General features: G+C 33.8%; 1 protein-coding gene across 1 annotated transcript in view; it reads left to right on the top strand.

The window, feature by feature from the left end:
• Nucleotides 1-19,530, top strand: part of LOC123543070 (uncharacterized) — a 72,913-nt gene that overhangs the window by 6,758 nt on the left and 46,625 nt on the right. The window contains exons 2-16 of the mRNA XM_053532098.1: nt 199-400; nt 1,350-1,525; nt 3,267-3,363; nt 9,004-9,085; nt 9,904-10,110; nt 10,646-10,817; nt 11,195-11,500; nt 12,770-12,934; nt 13,168-13,344; nt 14,642-14,842; nt 15,975-16,097; nt 16,958-17,089; nt 17,317-17,432; nt 18,189-18,259; nt 18,611-18,822. Of these exons, the coding sequence (XP_053388073.1) occupies nt 199-400; nt 1,350-1,525; nt 3,267-3,363; nt 9,004-9,085; nt 9,904-10,110; nt 10,646-10,817; nt 11,195-11,500; nt 12,770-12,934; nt 13,168-13,344; nt 14,642-14,842; nt 15,975-16,097; nt 16,958-17,089; nt 17,317-17,432; nt 18,189-18,259; nt 18,611-18,822 (2,439 nt within the window). The remainder of the gene's footprint in view (nt 1-198; nt 401-1,349; nt 1,526-3,266; nt 3,364-9,003; nt 9,086-9,903; nt 10,111-10,645; nt 10,818-11,194; nt 11,501-12,769; nt 12,935-13,167; nt 13,345-14,641; nt 14,843-15,974; nt 16,098-16,957; nt 17,090-17,316; nt 17,433-18,188; nt 18,260-18,610; nt 18,823-19,530) is intronic.

Raw genomic sequence — 19,530 nt, 5'->3', positions numbered from 1 at the left:
AACATCTGGAATGCGAAAATATAAATTGCCTACTTTCCGATATGAAGTTTATATCCATGATATAGTTACTTGAAGATCTGAGCTAGGTATGTGTTGTCAAAGAAGTACACGTTTTCATTTTGCAAGTTTGACAGGTTGAATAGTCTATAAAATTTATAAAGCATATTAAGAAACAATGCTGTTGTGTTTGCATTTCAGCTTCTGAAAACAGTTCGCATGTTTGTCGACGAATTACAGCTGACGTAGAAATAAAGAATCTCATTCTAAAATACCAACATACAGCGACACCTTGTGCTTGTTTTGAACAGAAGATGGCGCTTGATTACAGTTTTCAGAAGACTGGCAATTGCTACAAACAATGGTTTTCTGAAAATGGATTGAAACAAATGTGTTGTTACGAGTAAGATATATACTATTAGTTATTGTATTCAATTAAATTGATGTAATAAAATTTCTGTGCGTTCCTGTTTTAAAATTTTATCGCTGCTGAAAAGTATCTAATGCAAATTAATGTATATAATACAGGTTAACGAAATGGATTGATTATCTATCACATTAATAAGATGCAATTCCTTTGTAAACGGTAATATTCCTGTTTTAATAAAACAAATAAGTACACGAGATTATATATACAATGTACTAAACTAAGGATAAGTTTGTTGTTTAACTGGTCATTGGACAAATATCTCAAACACGTCTGAAACAAATAATTTGTTTGGTGTATATTACAAAAGTATCTTTTTCACACTGAATTTATTAAACGAGTTGAATGGAAATGAAATTTTTACTCAATAACTTCTTTGCATTGTTATTTTTTTTCTGCTGAAATTCCCTCTTTCATTACCTAGTATCATAGATCAAGTAAATTAAATCGACGTCATCTATAAATGACATCATTCAATGTGATATAACACTAGTTTTCATGACAAAGACACCAACAGTCATCAGCACACAGACTTTTGTTCATGTGACCCAATTTCATGTAAAAAGGGGTATTCCCTTTAGTCAGGCTAAGTGTTTATGCATATTACTTAGCATATTTCCAACTACGCTAAATGTGTTATAAATGAGTCATTATGGAAAGCCTCCTTCTTAACAATGCAAGATGCTCTTGAAGTGTGATATAACAAAAATACGCATATATGCCATAAATAAATACGTCATTCCTTTTGTATGAACCTACAACCAATTTTGAGATTTAGTGGTAAAATCATAAAGCAATACAGTAATCTTCTAAAGTATTCTAAACATGAATTAAGCAATTATTAGATAAGAATGTTTGTAATACATGCATATTTAAAAGCCTTAGGTATGTTACATGTTACTTTAATGTATGATATATATTTCAGTCAATACGGCAATCTTCTATTTGGACCAAATAATGGAGGTTACCTAATACCTGACATTTTAGAGCCTGATATTGAGGATATCCATGAGGCTTGCTGCAAGGATTCCGACTTATGCGAAACGTTTTACGAATTATTTCCTTCAAATAATTGCACTGGCAGCACTGATGTAGTACATGGTGAATATAGCCAATTTCATCACTGTACTTGTTATATGTATGAAATGTTTTGAATCATACTAGTATCTGTTTGTTGTAAGTAAAAATTGTTTTAAAATTGCCTGAAAAGTAGAATACAGTCTCCAAGTTTCAATTCTAGAAAGTATCCTTTTGGGGGGTTTGTAATGTTTTCCTTAAGAATGCTATTTACGTGTAATATCATACATTATTTGGCAGGTCCGTACTGAAAATTAACGCGGTATATGATTTTTACAGCGTAAGTATGTTTACTCGTTTAGGTACCATGGTTTTGATGGAATACCTTAAGGTAAATTATTGCATGTAGAAAAGTATTTATGGTCTGGTGGCAGCCGTCAAATCAACCATAGTATTTTATGTGTTCGACTACTTAGTCTTTCGAATTAAAAAAAAAAATGAGACTTGACGCTGTTCTTAATAAAAAGTAAATATATTCTAAAGTGACCATGAAACAAAATTGTAAATAATTACCGCATTACCTCGTCTGCAGTGCAATGGGAATGGCTTCGAAAAATGCATCAGCTATGTGGTAATATTTAAAACATATAAAAGATAGGAAGCATTGATATCATGCTACATTTCAGTTTAATATTGATGGTTTAGCACTGTATCAGGATCACTGTTACAAAATAAATTAAGCATCGAGTTGGGAAAATCTCACGTTAAACAATCGACCGAGTATTGCAGTGGCAATACAGAAGTCCGAACCGGTATAAAACTTTGTTAAGTGTTCGTCCCTTTTGATTGTTGACAACTGTGTTAAAACTAGAACTGTTTCAAGGCATTTAGGAGCTAAGAAACAAAATCTATTTTACCTTAAATTTCAATCGTGACTTTGACCTACAAGCATAGATCATGAATACCACACGTCTCATCATGGGGAAATTTGTGTGCAGTATGAGGATAATCCATAAATGAACGTAACGTTATGGAGCGGAAAAAATTACTTAACCTTCAATAGTGACCTTTACGTTTTACCGACAACCATGGGTCATATGCACGACAAATAGTCTAATCATAGGAAATATGTGGGTGAAGTAATAGAAGTTCTTCAATTCAATTAAAAGTTGTTGGGCAGAAACAAGTTTTCACTTGACCTTAAACAGTGGCATCGGCCTCTGACCGGCAAGCATAGGTTATGTGTTTACACTTTGTCTCATCATGGGGAACGTTTGTGAGTACTACTAAGATAATCCATCAATGCATATAAAAGTTATGATGCGAAAACCGTTTTCACTTGACCTTCAATAGTGACCTTGACATTTGACCTAAAAGCAGAAGTCATGTACTTGCATTATCTGCATATTGCACATTTTATACATACCAAGTTATATGAACCTGGCTTGAATGCTTTTTGAGTAATTGCGAGATCCAGATTTGCGGACGGGCAGACGGACGGACGGACTAGAGGCCTTCCTATAGTCCCCTCCGGTGAACGGGTATAAGAGTAATTTTGTTTTCACTTAGTTTTCTAACATGGCTGGGCCTTTTCGCCAGCTAAACAAAGCAAAAAAGCAAGCGTGGTTAAATCTCAGGCTTCCGCCCTCGTAGTTAAATTCCTGCACATTTAGACTCTGAATCGTTGTTTATAAGACTATAAATAATAGAAACGATATGGTTATTTCATAATTATATTAAATCTTTAAATATTAAATCATAACACGACTATAAGAATTCATTGAATAAATAAAATATGTAATTATTATTATCGTCTTTATTTTAGCTACATCGTGGGGAGATCCAGAAATTACTACTGTAGATGGGCATACATATTCATTCAATGGCCATGGAGAATACACCTTTCTAGAAAATTCAGGGAAGTAAGTTTTGCTATATCCGACCCGTTTATGTACAAAAAAAAAGAACAGAGAATAATTTGAGAAAATACTACATCACGTTGATGGATGACCGATCTTATCAAAATGATTCAGCATGATATTACGGTTTTCCGTTTTGACAATCGTGACATTTTATTGAATTCTAAACCGCAATGCACGATGGTACGATGACGAAAACGCGATGGCACGATGGCATGATGATGAAATAACGATGGTACGATGGTGAAAACTCGATGGCACGATGATGAAGTCGCGAAAGTACGATGGTGAAATACCGCTTTTTCATCATCGTACTATTGCGTTTTCACCATCGTACCATCGCGTTTTCACCACCGTGGCATCGCGGTATTACCATCGTACCATTGCGGTTTCACCATCGTACCATCGCATATTCACCATCGTACTATAGCATTTTCATCATCGTACCATCCCTTCCGGTGGTCATGCGCAGTGGTACAGTAAATGTGCCAATAAAATACAGGCTTAATACAATCTTATTTTCACATTGCACTATGTACCTTCTACATCCTAACAAGAATAAGCAGAGTTTGAAAAATATCATATTTCTATTACACCCAGCTATTTATTTACTTTCATGCATACATAAAATACAAAGGACATGACCTTGAAGAGTTTACGCTTTTTAAAGAACTATCTTTATAAATGTGATATCAAGAAAAGAATCACGCCCAAGTAGGGAATGGAACCCGGGCCGCCGCGGCAATAAATATCTTCCTGCACTCTTGGCCAGTACACCACAGAGGAATACGTACTTACCAATGCTTAAATACAAAGCTTTATAATTAAGGCAGTTTACCTCCGGTATCTCTTATAAACGCTTTCTAATTTTAGATAGAAAAAAATAGGGGAATATAATTAATTCTTATATGTTTCTATAAACTTTCTTATCAGAAATATCAACCCGTATGTGATAATCAAATATCGAAAACTAGAATTCCGGGCTAATTATAGATTTTTTGTCGAGCCCGCAGGCGATGAGCTCGATATAGTTGTCACAATATGGCCGTTCGGTGTTAGTGCGTGCATGCGTCCGTCCTAGTTTGTTCGGGCTGTAACTTATCCATAGATTAAGGGATTCTTACAAAACTTGGCACATATGTTTGTCTTAATGACACCACATATCGCATGCTTAAAGGACAAGATCAATACTTTGAAATCGAAGTCAAAACACGATGCTGTTTTGCTTGTCCGTGTTGTAACTCAACCTTGCATTGAGAGATTCTTAAACTTTGGCATACATGTTTGATGATGTGTCATGTGTCATGTGGGACAGCCAAATTGGTAGCTAAAATGTACTTAAAGGTCAAATGTCAAAACATGGTGCAGTTTTCTGACCGAGCTGTAACTCAACCGTGGATTAAGGTTTTCATAAATAACTTGCCACAATTGTTTGCCTCAATGAGACAATCTGTCAAGCATAAGAACTTGAAAGGTCAAGGTCATATTTAGGGGTCAAAGGGCATCTAGTTTAAACATCTAATTTCGATTTATTTCAAGGTGTTGAAAGCATGGCTCTGATCGGTCAACGTGATTCGCAATAGCCTGTCCTCAGATCTAATACGTAGCATTAGTAGGAGATGATTTTTTATCCTGTCACTTGCAGTACTTTCATTACTGTGTCGGTGATTACGTCATTATATAAGTGACTTCATTAAAATATGACGTCATTAAAACGGTTTTCGCACACTTCTTTTGGTAAAATAAATTGCCAAATATCGGAAAATGAAGTAATGACAAGACAAATAGAATAATAGGTTAGTGCCTAAGATGGAGAAAGTTTATCTGGCTCGGTTCTGGACGTTATCAGGTTCGCCTTCGGCTAACCCGATAACCTCCTCCACCTCTCCAGATAAACTTTCTCATCTTAGGCACTAACCTATTATTCTCTATAATAAGATTGCTGTACGAACATTTCCTCTGACAACCTAATCGGGTAAACGAAGTACATCTAGATATTTACGGTCAAGTGTGTTTGTTTTCTTTGAACGTATTTAAAGTGAAAGGCGAAGCGTTTACGAGGTCACAACCTTTTCATAACAATTTTTAAACAATTAAACATTTTTGCAGAGATGAGCGGCTTGTTGCTTTTGACTTTTCCTATTTTAAAATATATTGATAAAATGCAGCCCTAAGAATTATTGCAGTATCTGAAAGGTAGTCAGTCACATTCAAACAGTGTGTTATGACATATTTCACTTATTGTTCATTTTGTTTTAAGACGAAATATAGATCCGTATTAGAAATAAATTTTTGTAAACATTTATTAGCTCCTTTGGCATGAAAATATTAAAACTTGAGTACCGGTATTTCTTTTGATTTCAATGTAATGCATGATTCTAGCAATACATTGGCATTTGACAGATAGCGAGGTTTTTTCAACAATCAGAACCAAAAGACAATGTTTTTAAAATGTTTTTAAAATCTGTGTGACTTCAGAATTCAATGGTTTCCAACATATTCTTGATTGTTAGTTTTACAAAGATGCATATTTGATAATTTGCGGCTAAATGTATCATTGGCAATGCATATCTTTTGTAAAAATAATACAATAGCTCTTATATTCATTTCATTCCTAAGGCAAAGCATGTTTATCAAATCTGTACTTCTGATAAAATATTTCTGTTTTGGTAAGTCAAAATAAAGTTAATAATAGCTCTGTCACGGTACGAACTTGATCACGTTAAGGGAGAATATGTGTCAAGCAGCGGTTAGTTAAATCGGTAGAGCACTCACCCTGTAAGCGAAGGATTTCTTATTCGAGCTCTGGGCAGACATCACATTGTTTCTCACCAAGCGACGCCTCAAACATCTTAAATACACCGAGATGTGAAAATTTCGAATATGTCTATTACTTGCTCAACATCTAAATTAATATCCACCTTTAACCGCCATAAAATACATACAAAAGAGATATGGTCGGCCTTGTCAAAAGTAATAAATTAACACGTGAATAAAGTGTTGATATGTAAAAACAATGTCCACTATTTACGAAATCCAGTTCACACCAATTGTAATATCCTCCGTTGAGGTATGTCGGCGACATACGACAATGCGAAGTGACATAGCGACAATGCGACATGACAACACGACCATGCAAGAAGACAAACGACATGCGAACCGAAGCTGGAAAATGTCATTAGGACGACGATGTTTTGACGGAAAAATGTAAAACATATAGATAAAACAAGACAAACATATACATGTATACATATTTAAAAGTATTTAAGTAACCCTAGGATGAAAGGCTTTGCTGTGGGATGAAAAGAAAAATGCAATTGGTCACTTTACGAAATGTTGTACAAAGAAGTGGGTTTTTTACCAGGCTTTTAAAAATAACCAGCGAGTGAGCATCCCTGATTTTGACGAGAATGGAGTTCCAAAGCTTGGGAGCAAAGAACAAAAAGCTGCGATTACCATACATTACTGATTTAGTTTTTGGCATAACCAGTGAGACCGTGTCTTTTAATCTTAGGTTACTGACCGGTTTATACACTTCTATCATACCCCTTATATAGACAGGGAATGATTTGTAGAGCCTTAAAGGAGTGGGTCAGAACAATGTATTGCTCACTGTGTTTCACTGGCAACCAATGGAGCTCTATCAGACCTGATGTTATATGATTGCGACGGGGCGTCTTAATGAGTGTACTGTTTGGTGTACCACTTAACAAGGCAATACAGTAGCCTAAACGTGATTACAAGGCATTACAGTAGTCTGATCATAACTTTCTGATTTACCATGAGCATTTAGTTTGAAACTGAGATAGATATTATTCAAGATTTGTTCTAAAATACCAAACACTGACTGTGGCAATTGTTTGTTTGCTCAACTGTTACAAACTGTAAGGCTTATTCATTCGCTATGAGTTGATTCCGCGACGTATCGTACACGTTAGTTTATTAAATACTTTTCAATGCGATTTTACCTGCTATGGACATTTTCATGTGGTCGCACGTATCGTAATGAAAACATCGTTTAATGGGATGTATCTATGAAGTAAAACGTTGAGAAGGATTCGATGCGGTCAGTTAACAAATAAGTCACTTAACACATATGATCGTGTGTACAATGCCTACTGTATTGAGAAACCTTTCTACCGGAGTTGAAACAATTATCTTTTTACCGGACCTAAGAAAGTATTCAAGCCACGGCTAAAATCTAAAGACTTTACAAATTTCAGTTCTGTCAGATCATTTTTACACGTCAATAAATTAGTAATTTTCTGATATAATCTGATGTTTTCTCACTTAATATAGGTGTGAAAGGATCTGAACGTATGGCATCTGCCACTGTAAAACGTTTTATTCATTCGAAAATTCATCGTTGCGGGTTCCTAGATTCTACCTTCTAGCGGACTGTCGGTGGCTATGGAAGATGCATCATGCCAACCTGATACATTTTCAACTTTATTTTGAGGCAGTTTAAATTCTGTATAATACATTTTCATCCAGTTATGTTTTCTTCTATCTCTTTATTCAGTTTTAGGAAACTTATATGTCATTTCCTCTACCCATCTCCCTCAACCACCACCACACACATCACTAATTGGAGGGTGTGTGTAGGGGGGGGGGAGATTACATATGCCTTTATTAATCAGCATCTGACATTGTGCACCTGGTGTTTTATTTGGGAATTTAATCTGTTAGTGCAGAGTAAAAATGACCTTTGAAAGTATTCATACAGAGTCTAAAAGTCTATGCCACACGAATCTAAAAAAGAAACTAGGTGTAGAAATAATGTCGTGGTGTTGCCACCTCTAAGGTCCTGGTTTTAAGCCTGTCTGGACTATTTTTGGTTTCCGTCTCTCATTTTTAAAACTGGGTTGTAATTGCTGTTGCTCAAAATTTCATAAATATACGCCTGATTTTTACAAGAATGAAAGTGGATGACAATTTTGATAAAAAGACGCTAATGATTAGGAATGTAATGGAATTTTGAAGTAAATGACTTTTGATGAGTTAGCTTGACTACAATATGTAATAACATTTTTTCATCTAATTTTGCCAAATAACTTGTATAAGATTCGCAATCAAACTGAAAGTCACAAAAACCATCATATCAAATCATAAAACAACATCACGCCCGGCTTCTTTATTTAAAAGTACTATGTTTCGGCTAAGAGTTATTATTATTTAGTGATGTTTTTCCATGGTTGCATAGCTGTGGTTGCTTCGTGGCATTGCTTATATTTGTAGGACGGTGTTCAATAACATGTTGGTGATGCAACTCAATAAGGGGATATTTCAATACTTATAAAATTAGGACTTTAATTCAAGATGTTAAACTTGTTATATGTCTAGGTACTGACAGATTTTGTTTTCATTGTTTGCATATTTTGATAACAATTTATTTCGTATGAAAACAGATTTGGTGACTCGCCTTGTAACTGCTTTATGTAAGACTCGAGCGATTAATAACATATAAATTTTAACATTAGTATTTTTTATTAGGAAATTAAAAGCAATGATTTCTTTGAGCTGAAAATATAACCAGTCCCGAATTATTACTCAAAATTTACCTTGATACAATATACAAGCGGTGCATGATCAATTACTCTAGCAGTTGTCTAATAATATGTTTGCATACAATTTTACTTTAAGGATGCTGCAGATTCAGGCTCGAACAGATTTCTTGATCAAAGGCAATCAAGACTCAACATTATTCGTTGTCTTCGTTCTTGCGGTACGTTGCTGTTGGAAATCAGGAATTTCAGTGTTCTTTTATGCTTGCTTTTATTTTTCAAATGGCACTACATGTAAACATATGTTTACAAAATATAAATGAAAATAAGTCTTCTTAAAAAGAAGGAGAACTTTTTCAATACTTTCCATAATATGCTAGCTTTTTATACGCCTAATGGTATGCATTGTGTGCTCACACAGTCGTCCGCATTTATGTCTGCCTACACAAACGTCTGATAACAATTGTGTTTCCACTCCAATTCTTATTACCTTGTTACCAAGCAAATTTTCTATTAGCAATGGATGACTCTATCAATTTCTGTCAAAGTCACACTGACTGTTGATACAAAAACACTTTTGACAGCAGACCATTTTCTGTAGGCAGTTAATGAGCCGCACTGATTTTCATATCATTTAGTCAAATATCAGGGTCACCGTGACTGTCAGCGCAGAGACCTGGATGGCGGCCTGTTACCCGATCCGGCAGGAATTTTCTCATGGGCATTGGATGACCGCAATTGATATTTAGAACAGTTGTTATAAGGTTCAGATTACGGTGACAGTTAGATAAAAATAGCTTTTACCATTTAGTATTTTAGTCAAAGGTTATGATCACTGTCATATGTAGTAATCAAATGGACGTATTATGTGATTGTGCTGGCTTTCAATACGTCTGTTTGCAATTTAGCTTTAGCTTTATAACTTTAAAATGCTTCGAGCTATGATTACTAAACTTGTTAGGTACATTTATTAGAGCGCACTATGCTCTGTCGAGTAGGATTTGGAGACTAAAAAGTTTGATATACCTTACATTTACAGGACAACATAAAGAATGACATCATAACGATTGTTTACAACAGAAACGACAAAACCTTGAATCTTTTTCAACATGACGGATCATTATGGGCAAATTCCAAGGACTGTAAAAGTAATCCTAAGCCGTCTGGTAAATCAGGATTCTACTTGTTCTGCTCGGAACCTTTCAGTTTTGGAATAATGCTTACACAAAAGACAAACATTCAAAGGGTAATTATTGCGAATTTAAGACACTGAAGACATTCAAAACTTTGTATTGGAGTGAGAAGGCATTGTTGTTTTATATTTTATCATGAACAAAATATCAAAAAGCATCTTAACTAAAACCTACTTCTTCGCCAATAGATCTATAAAAATCGTCCTAGCAGAGTTGGCAAATGCGTTGCTATATAAGACCCTTTCGAAGGATAGCAGACTATTGTGTGTTATTGTGTTCATTATTCTGGCATACCAGAAGTTTGCTGCGGTCCCCTGGGTTATATTTTGTCGATAGTTTGAAATTTATATACAATACAGTCTAAAACTGTCAGCCAGTCTGTGACGTTTCGAGAAAAATCTACCACCATGAAAAGCTGGTCGGCTTTCATTAATTTAAAGGATTGGTTACACTGATCGGTTGATAATGAGGAAACCATCATGTTCCTGAAATCTCCTGTGTAACTTTGCTAAATAAGTGATATTTTAACCTATTTTTCTAAACATTGTTTTATAACTTAGACTCTGCAATAACATGCTATCATTTCAGATAACATTCAGTGGAGGAGATTTCATGCGTGTTTCTTTCGATAGTAAAAAGAATGTCACCGGATTTAGAGGCTTGGCTGGCAACTTACAAGATGGATATTATATTGACGGAAATGAAAGCAAAGTCAGCATTAATGCAACAGAGCCAGAATTGTACTATTTTGGTGAATCATGTAATGATTTTGTTATATATTAGCCCTACCGACTTTCTTTATGCAAAGTTTGCCCTGAATATCGTGTTTGAACAGTGTTTTCTTTTGTGTTTTATGTGTTAAAATGAACATATCTTTGTCTACATATATTATGATGCAGGCCTTCATTTTTGTGATTGATCCTTCTGAATCTGTGTCCATGTCTTTTTTTAATGAATACATGTCAATATATATTAAAAAGCTTTGTAAACTAATGTTAAACTGTGGTAACGCAACATTTGTACCAACTTCAAGTACAAGTTTTATGAAAGAAAGATATCCGACGTGGAATTTTAATATGTTAATTGTGTTTCATTCTATGACAACGTCTCTAGTTATCTCTTTTTCACATTTTACAGGGACGGTATCAAAAGACGACAGTAAATTCAATTATAACATTACTGGGGGTAATTTTACATACTGGAACGGAAAACATACGAGACCACAATTCTTACAGGAGATTGCTGAAAAGGGCGACCTAGACAAATTGTTTAAAGGCTTTTCAGTTGCTAACATTACCAAATTTAATGACACTTGTAGAAATTCCTGGGACAAGAAGCCTAACATTCAATGTCTTGTTATTATTGCTAAAACAAAAAATGTAACACAAGGAGAGTCTGTTATGGCGGTTGCTGAAGAAAAGCATCATTTCTATGAAATAAATCGTAAGTTTAGTAATACAGTGGCCCTCTAATAATTGCCTATTTGATTTGTAAAGTTGAATTTTAATTCGAAAATAGTTTGCGTAAGACCTCTCACTCTGACTGGAAAATGATTTTCATGGAGTACTCATAGCTCTATATATATGCAGAAGAATAATAAGGTGTTAGACCTTTTACAATCATAGCCTGTTCTGGCTTTTATATATCTTTGTCTGTCGGTCAGACTGTCTGTCATACCACCATTATGATATTGATTTTGCTATTTTTTATTCAGTGACTGAGACAAAAGACAGAGGTGTGTACAAAATCCATAACTCTTACTTTTTCAATTATCTCCTGTTTTCGAATTAAGATATTAAAGTGCATACAAACATAGGGTTTTTTCAAGGAATCACGGCTTGTAAAAGTACAATACTGTTAACTTTTCTTCTTATCTCACTTTCATAAGCCCTTAGGGACGTAAAATGTAAGGTAAGTGCGTATGTCCGTCCGTCTGTAAGTGGTTTTGTTTCCGCTCAGTAACTTGAGAATGCTTTTATCTATAATTGCACATTGCTCATTTGTTGTGAATGACACATTATATGACCTGTTCTGGTGATATTGAAGTCCGTTGGCCTAACGTTTTCAAATGTATTGAGTGGAAACGGACATTATATAATACCACAGTAGCAAATATTCTTTTTCAATAAAACATGGTTGCAAAGTTAGTGGATATTTTTCCCTGTATTTGGAAAATATTCTCGTCTTATACCACCGTCCCGATTTAAAAATGCATTCACAGCAGTAATCCTTTATGAGATCTGAACAGTTGCTTATAAATCAGTCTGTTTCTTTCAAAACCATCGCGGAGCTAGTTTTCTCTACATGGATTTTGGGAAAAGGTTGAAAATCCGATGATACGACTGGCAGCAATATCCAGTAGATGGCCCTCTGCCAGAGTTTACTGTTATTTCCTTGTTGATATTTTCTCTTAATTAATAACATGTCATCCTGCATCGCCATCGACATCATCCCACTTAATCCTTAGGCATCATTACCTCATGCACGCACGGCTACCACACACGCTTGCGCACGTATGCACGCCTGTATACATATTACCTGTCCGTATTTTATTTAGTGGGAGCTTAAGTTATCCTCTTCACACTGCCACTCGTACAATTATTGCATCAGGTGATAATTTAGTGAATGATATTTCAATTTTACAACTTAAATTTATCTAAAATAATATAATCATTAAACATAATGTGTAAAATATCATTTTTTCTATTTTAGATAACAGACCGCCACAGTTCAAAAACAATACCCCGAATTTTCTGAATGTAACCTTCGGAGTAAATTCTAAGATCCTTGATCTGAAACTATACGTAACCGACGACTTTGATGATCCAGAAGAAATGACGTACAATGTGGTAACCCAAGTGAAAAATTACACATTTAGTAAGTGAATCAAAATTGATTGTCTCAGTTCTAATATCATTGATTGCATATCATGCCGTAAAGCACGTTGAAGTTAACTTATTTATACTGTTCGAATGTTTTTAACTGACCTTAAATCTGGTTAAAAGTCAAGCTTCTTACTTTGAAACGACTTTATATTGCAAACTGTATTAACAGTTAAAGAAAATATACATGTAAATGTAGTTGCAAAAAAAAATTCTTATATAATACAGATAATGGCAGTTTTACCTGGAATGTTGGCACATATTTAAGATATAGCGACAGCAGTTTAACATTCACTGTGAATGACACGCTAGGATTTTCAGCGGCAAGAGAAATGACAATTTATTACTGCGGATGTGAGAACCCGTCACAGTGTGATTTTAGTTCGTTTAATAAAAATTCTTCAGGTATGAGTTTATTTTCAACCAATCATATAGTATATAGACAATGCTGGTTAAGACTTATTATACTCGAATTACATGAACAGCCTGTGTGTCGCGTGACCTACCATATTTAAATTGGGTTGTTTTACCGCTATTCAAAACAGATCACCATCATATACAACCACAATTTAACTCTGTTTTTCCGACCGACAGTATTTTTGTTGATATTCAGTGTAGTAGAGTGGAAACTTGAAAATCAGATTTGATAGTTTTGATAGTTTTGTGTTCAATTTAAATTGCTCTTTATTTATTTGAAAGTAGTGTTATCAACGTGTTCTTTCCCAAAGTGCATTTAATAAACATAATTAATTCAATATGTCCTATGACATAGTGAAATCATAGTAGGAAGGCTAAACCAGAAACAAAACAAGTTGGGCATAGAATAAGCCATAAAATTAAGGTATATAAACAAATTATTTTATTTTATATTTTTGACGGATCAAATATCGCGGAATCATTATTTTTGTGCATGAAATCTCATGGCTTTGTCCAAAACGCATATTTCTCTGAAAATGAATTGCATTTTGTGCATTCCAAGTATTGTAGGTATAATGAAGATAAATGACATTTGTTCTTTCGGATTTATTTCGGGAATTGATACAGCCACAAAATCCACGATAATTAGACAATGCGATGAATTCTCACCTACCTATCAGACAGAGAATTCAGAATGAAATACCCACATAAGATAATGTCATCTTACATATTGTCCAACACTGAACTTTTTTTACGTCTCTGCTGTATGACTCAATTATGCCATCCTTAGTTATGGATATAATATATACTGATCTATTATTAAAAGTATGGCTGAGCCATAGAATTGAGCGACTCAACCATGATTATGTACACTTCATGACTTTTTTGTTCTATGATGTCACTGATACGGTGTGCTAAGCAGACTATTAATTACCTTAAAAATAAAAAGCTAAGAAATAAATTTACAACATCTGTTGAATTGTAGAAATTAAGAAATCCCATCCTCGATTTAATGAAAGTCTAAACCCTGAATGGGATCTCCTTAACAGCGACATTTCTGTATTCACAACTTACAAGCTTTGTCAATTTTTTAGTGGAGCTTATGTCAACATGATCCTAAAATGGTGTCAAAGAGAGAAATGTTTTATATGTGAAAAGTATCTATATAAGTAATAAGTCTATATTATTAGTAACAACGTGGCGAGAGAAAAAATGTAGAATAAATTGTTGTAAATTCAAAGCTTAAAATAACATTTTTACTGACAAATATTTTATCTTACAAAAGCGAATATAATGAAGACAGCCTGCAAGTGTCCTGCATATTCCGAAGGCTTGTACTGCGAAAGACATTTAGATCCCTGTAAAGATTACACATGTTACGATACTTGCAATGGATCTTTCAATCGCAGTAGTCCAGCATGGCCTTGCAAAGATTGTCCAAAAGGACGGAGAAGTCAGATCGCTTCCAATAATCAAACTTGTGAAAGTAAGCTATAATGTTTGTCTTCATATGTTTCTAGATTTTACCACGTAAGAATATAGTATTTGCCTAACAATTACATGTCAAATTATTTCCTTAGATGAAGAGGTGAAAACACTATTAGTGTTCACATGCCTCACGTTCTCGTATGAAATATGTGTTTTAACAAATTTTGCCGAATGAAAGCGTGTGATGGAATATTAGAAGCTTTGCTATTCAAATAGTTAACGCTTGTTGCCGATTGTATTGTTTCTGTATCTTAAAGTATGAAACAATATGAAAGACATAAAGAGAAAACGAAATTGTTAATATAGGATATAAATCATGGTTTAACAGTTTCAATGTATGGTTGTGTTTGAAGTACGCATAGATTCCTTCAGTCTCCATACACTTAAACACGCTTATTTATGTAATGCCTAAGTTGAAACTACTAAACCGCGATTGAATTCTTTAAAGGTTTTGTAATTAAACGTTTCGTATTATATTACGCTTATGTCAACGACTATCTACTATATTACGCTTACTAGTATGTCAACGACTTTCTACTATTTTACGCTTATGTCAACGACTTTCTACTATTTTACGTTTATGTCAACGACTATCTACTATATTACGCTTATGTCAACGACTATCTACTATATTACGCTTAGTAGTATGTCAACGACTATCTACTATATTACGCTTATGTCAACGACTATCTACTATATTACGCTTATGTCAACGACTATCTACTATATTACGCTTATGTCAACGACTATCTACTATATTACGCTTATGTCAACGACTATCCACTATATTACGCTTATGTCAACGACTATCTACTATATTACGCTTATGTCAACGACTATCAACTGAATTGGTTTTAAATACTGAAATAAGTTCATAGATAAATGTACATATTCTTTTTTGTTTTCTGGACTGAATCAACGACAAGCTAGCTTAATCTTCTACTTAAATCGTATCTTAATGAGATAAGTGGAACAATGTGCCGTGAATATCAAGCAAATATGCTTTACTATATTAATTTCTAAATAAATATAAGGTGATAATGATAAAAGTTTACTTGGTATGGAATATCACAGTAGAAAATTTAATAAACTGGAAATCTCTCTCTAATCTTAAATTGTCTCACATGCAGATATAGATGAGTGTGCAGTTGTTCCAAATCCTTGTGGACAAATTTGTAATGACACGGATGGCTCATATAAATGTTTTTGCGAAGGAGGGTTCGAGTTAAATATAGACGGTCATAATTGTGATGGTATGTATTATTTTTTTGCAATACAGCTAATGGATATTTAAGACTATTTTGAATTCACTTTCATATCTACATCAAGTTTTATAGACATTAAGATAAAAGTTTATCAATAATTGACTTTCTTTTCATCACCGTAAGTAATATGGTCATTTATAGGATGTGTTAAATGTGTACTGGGTTTGCACTTATGCAACCTAAGTTTACATTTATGGAGACTCGTTCAGACCTGTAAGGCGATTTATTTCTCTGAAAACAAAAATGACAAAACGTGTGAATGCCGTTAAAACGATAAATGTGACAAACGCATTGATATATGTTTTATGCAAGACATCCTCATTAAGTGCCAAATATATTATGCAAAAGGGAGTAAACTGTTGTAACCCTTTTATAATAATGGCGAAAATCAACACCCTTCTTGCTTTTTAGCAATATCTAACACTTATATTTAATTTACTTTGTCATTTTTCAATGACATATAATTCTATGCCAAATTTTATGAACATCTAAAAACATTCAATCAAGTCTGGTCAAGTAGCCTTTAATGAAATTAAAACAAGGACACTAATACGTGTATGAATAAATTACGTCTTTAAATATATAATTCATACTTAATATGATAGAAGCTTACACGACATAACTATGTTGTCTATTTGAATTAAAAAGTGTCTTTCAGTCTTAATATGTATACGGTTGTCCGTTCAAAATAATCAAAATACATTCTTTTAAACTGTATCTTGAAATGTTCTGTATTGTAGAAAAGTACCCGTATTGTCTAAGAATTCATTTAAAGAGTATTTCTAAATAAATGATTCACATGAAACGTATACTTTTTAATTTGTTGCTTTTTTCTCACTATTATAAAGATAAAGACGAATGCAAGTTACCTCCAATAAAATGCACAGGAGAGAATGAGGTTTGTCTGAATACTGAAGGAAACTTTAGTTGCATTTGTGAGCCAGGATATGGTAGGAAAGATGGTGTCTGCAAACAAACAGGTAAAACACATATAAATGTTAATCATTTCGATCGTTACACAATATCGGCGGCATACAATTATGACACAAACTAGAAACATTAGTTATGAACACTTTAGTCGGATTTTGATGTATATTCGTAAAAAAGTATTTTATAATGACAAGGTGACCATTTATTTATATTGTATTTGTTTCGTTACTTCACCTTATCCTTTATTACACCAATGCATCTTTTGTGTTAATTGTAGGGGGTTCCACATATGTTGGTCATATGGCTTTTACTATCTCGGCAACAATTCAAGATGTTTCTAAAATAAACAAGACAATTAATTCTGATGAAAACAGAAAAGATGTCCAAGATAAGGTAACGTTTCAAGATGTCGATCTTTATCATATTTGTGGAAACTAATGTAAACTGGGATAGACAAAAATGGAATGATGCAATTAGACCACTATTATCATAACTCTCTCTTTGACTAAGAATAAGATAGTTCAAAAGATTAGAATTGATTGATTCAATGTAATCTGTAATCATAAAGTACAACCTATATTCATACGGTACAGTTAGTATTTTGCTGTCTGCACGAATACACAGTTCAAATACATGTTCGTTTTTGTGACCCTGTCATGCATGAAATGAGTGTTTTCATGTATGTTCCTGCTTTTTAAATCATGTTTGTCAGACTACCACCGTGACTGTGATACTATGACACAGTAGGCGTGTGTACTTTCAGCAACTAGGCTGTGAATGGTTCAAATATTAGAAAACTTATATCGTCAATTATTTAAAGTAAGTCATCAGGTTAACTAGTAATGGCTCAGTTTGTCAATCAGTATTTTGTATCAGTGCATTATATCAGATAACGTGTGTCTAATGTATCAAATTTCAAAGAATAATGAGCACCACGGGGTTTATGAATAGCTGAGAATTTATAAGAAGATCTAAATGCAAGTTCGATCCAAGTATTTTGTTTTATCTTTTATATTACTACAATCAAAGCTGGTTTCAACAGTTTCAGTGCATTTTCACCTATGTTATGAATACAGACCGCCTGTGTGTGTGTTTTGTTGTTGTTGTTGTTGTTTTGTTTGTTATTGATATAGATATCTTTCTTTAAAGCTTGCTGAAGGATTTAAAAACACGAAAGGGTTTATAAGTGTGGAAGTTTTCCGACTAAGAGTGGTTATCCAGTGAGTAACTGCATTCAATATGAAAGCACAGTTCATCGAAATAAAAGTCAAGAAAAGTCAAATGCATTTTGTAAAACTGTTCATAAAATGATAATATATAGTGATAATTGAAAGAAATAATAAAGTGATGTACGTCTGTTTGATACATGGCAAACCTTCACAACATATTTATCTTTATTTTTATAAAGAGAGTTGCATTTGGTAAATTAATAGGTTGAGTCTCGTAGAATAATAGTTATAGATTAACGTGTTCAGTTGAAAAGGTTAGAACTGACTTCAGAGATCAATGCCACCATCCATCCTCCATTTTGAGTCCTAACACATAACTAGAAGTCATTTCTCTCCTTTCAGCCAGGGAAAGAGACGAAGGCGGGATGCTGGTCAGTATGACGTTCGTGCAGATTACGTTGTTCACTGGAAAAATGTTACTGACATTAAAACTATAGGAGAAAAATTGTTGGATTCCTTTAGAAACTTCACTTCACAAAATAGGACACAAAAGAATCTGAAAGTTGGCAATGTCGATATTAACCTCTTGTCAGCTGAAAACCACATAAACAACGGTAAGTATCAACAGGAATTCTCAATATGATCAGATCAGTATTTTATATCTCTGAGTATTTTGCACTAGTTAGTACGTTACTGTGTCCGATAGTTCGTACATGCATCAGAAGCAGTTAGAGTCTCCGTAATATTCAAACGATTTCAGGAAACATGGTCACAGAAAGTTTCTTCGATCAGTTATACAGATTATAAGCAGTACATTCATACTACGTTCCTTGCATATCACCGCATGCTATACATTAGACTTGCATTTGTAAGTCTATATAGTTAATCGACGTAATATATGACCTTGATCATTTCTATTAATAATATTGGCAAGATATATTTTTATATTCATATATTTACATTCACCATGTATTTTCCGAAAACAAACGTTTATTTTCGTGTAAACATCATTAGTATAATGATACCAAGGATGACCTATCCTAGACATATTTCGCGCAATATGACGTCATTCACAAATAAATGTATGAACAAAACCTCTCTTTAAAATTGGACACAAAAATTTCAAAAAGAAACATTGAGTTAAAGTTAAATCTAATTTTTGTAACCGTAAAGATCAGAATTAAATAGGCATATCTGTCTGATTTTTCACTGGATTAAAAAGAAAAAAAGCAGGATTTGTATTTTATTAGAATGCGAATTACAACTGACCGGGTTGTTTTGGATATTATATTTAGATGTTAAAGAGATCGATATCCTGATGT

The sequence above is a fragment of the Mercenaria mercenaria genome, chromosome 19 (assembly GCF_021730395.1).
Source record: "Mercenaria mercenaria strain notata chromosome 19, MADL_Memer_1, whole genome shotgun sequence".
In the NCBI taxonomy this organism is placed as follows: Eukaryota; Metazoa; Mollusca; class Bivalvia; order Venerida; family Veneridae; genus Mercenaria; species Mercenaria mercenaria.
The sequence above is the reverse complement of the archived record's forward strand: the minus strand, read 5'-3'. Positions and strand labels throughout refer to the sequence as shown.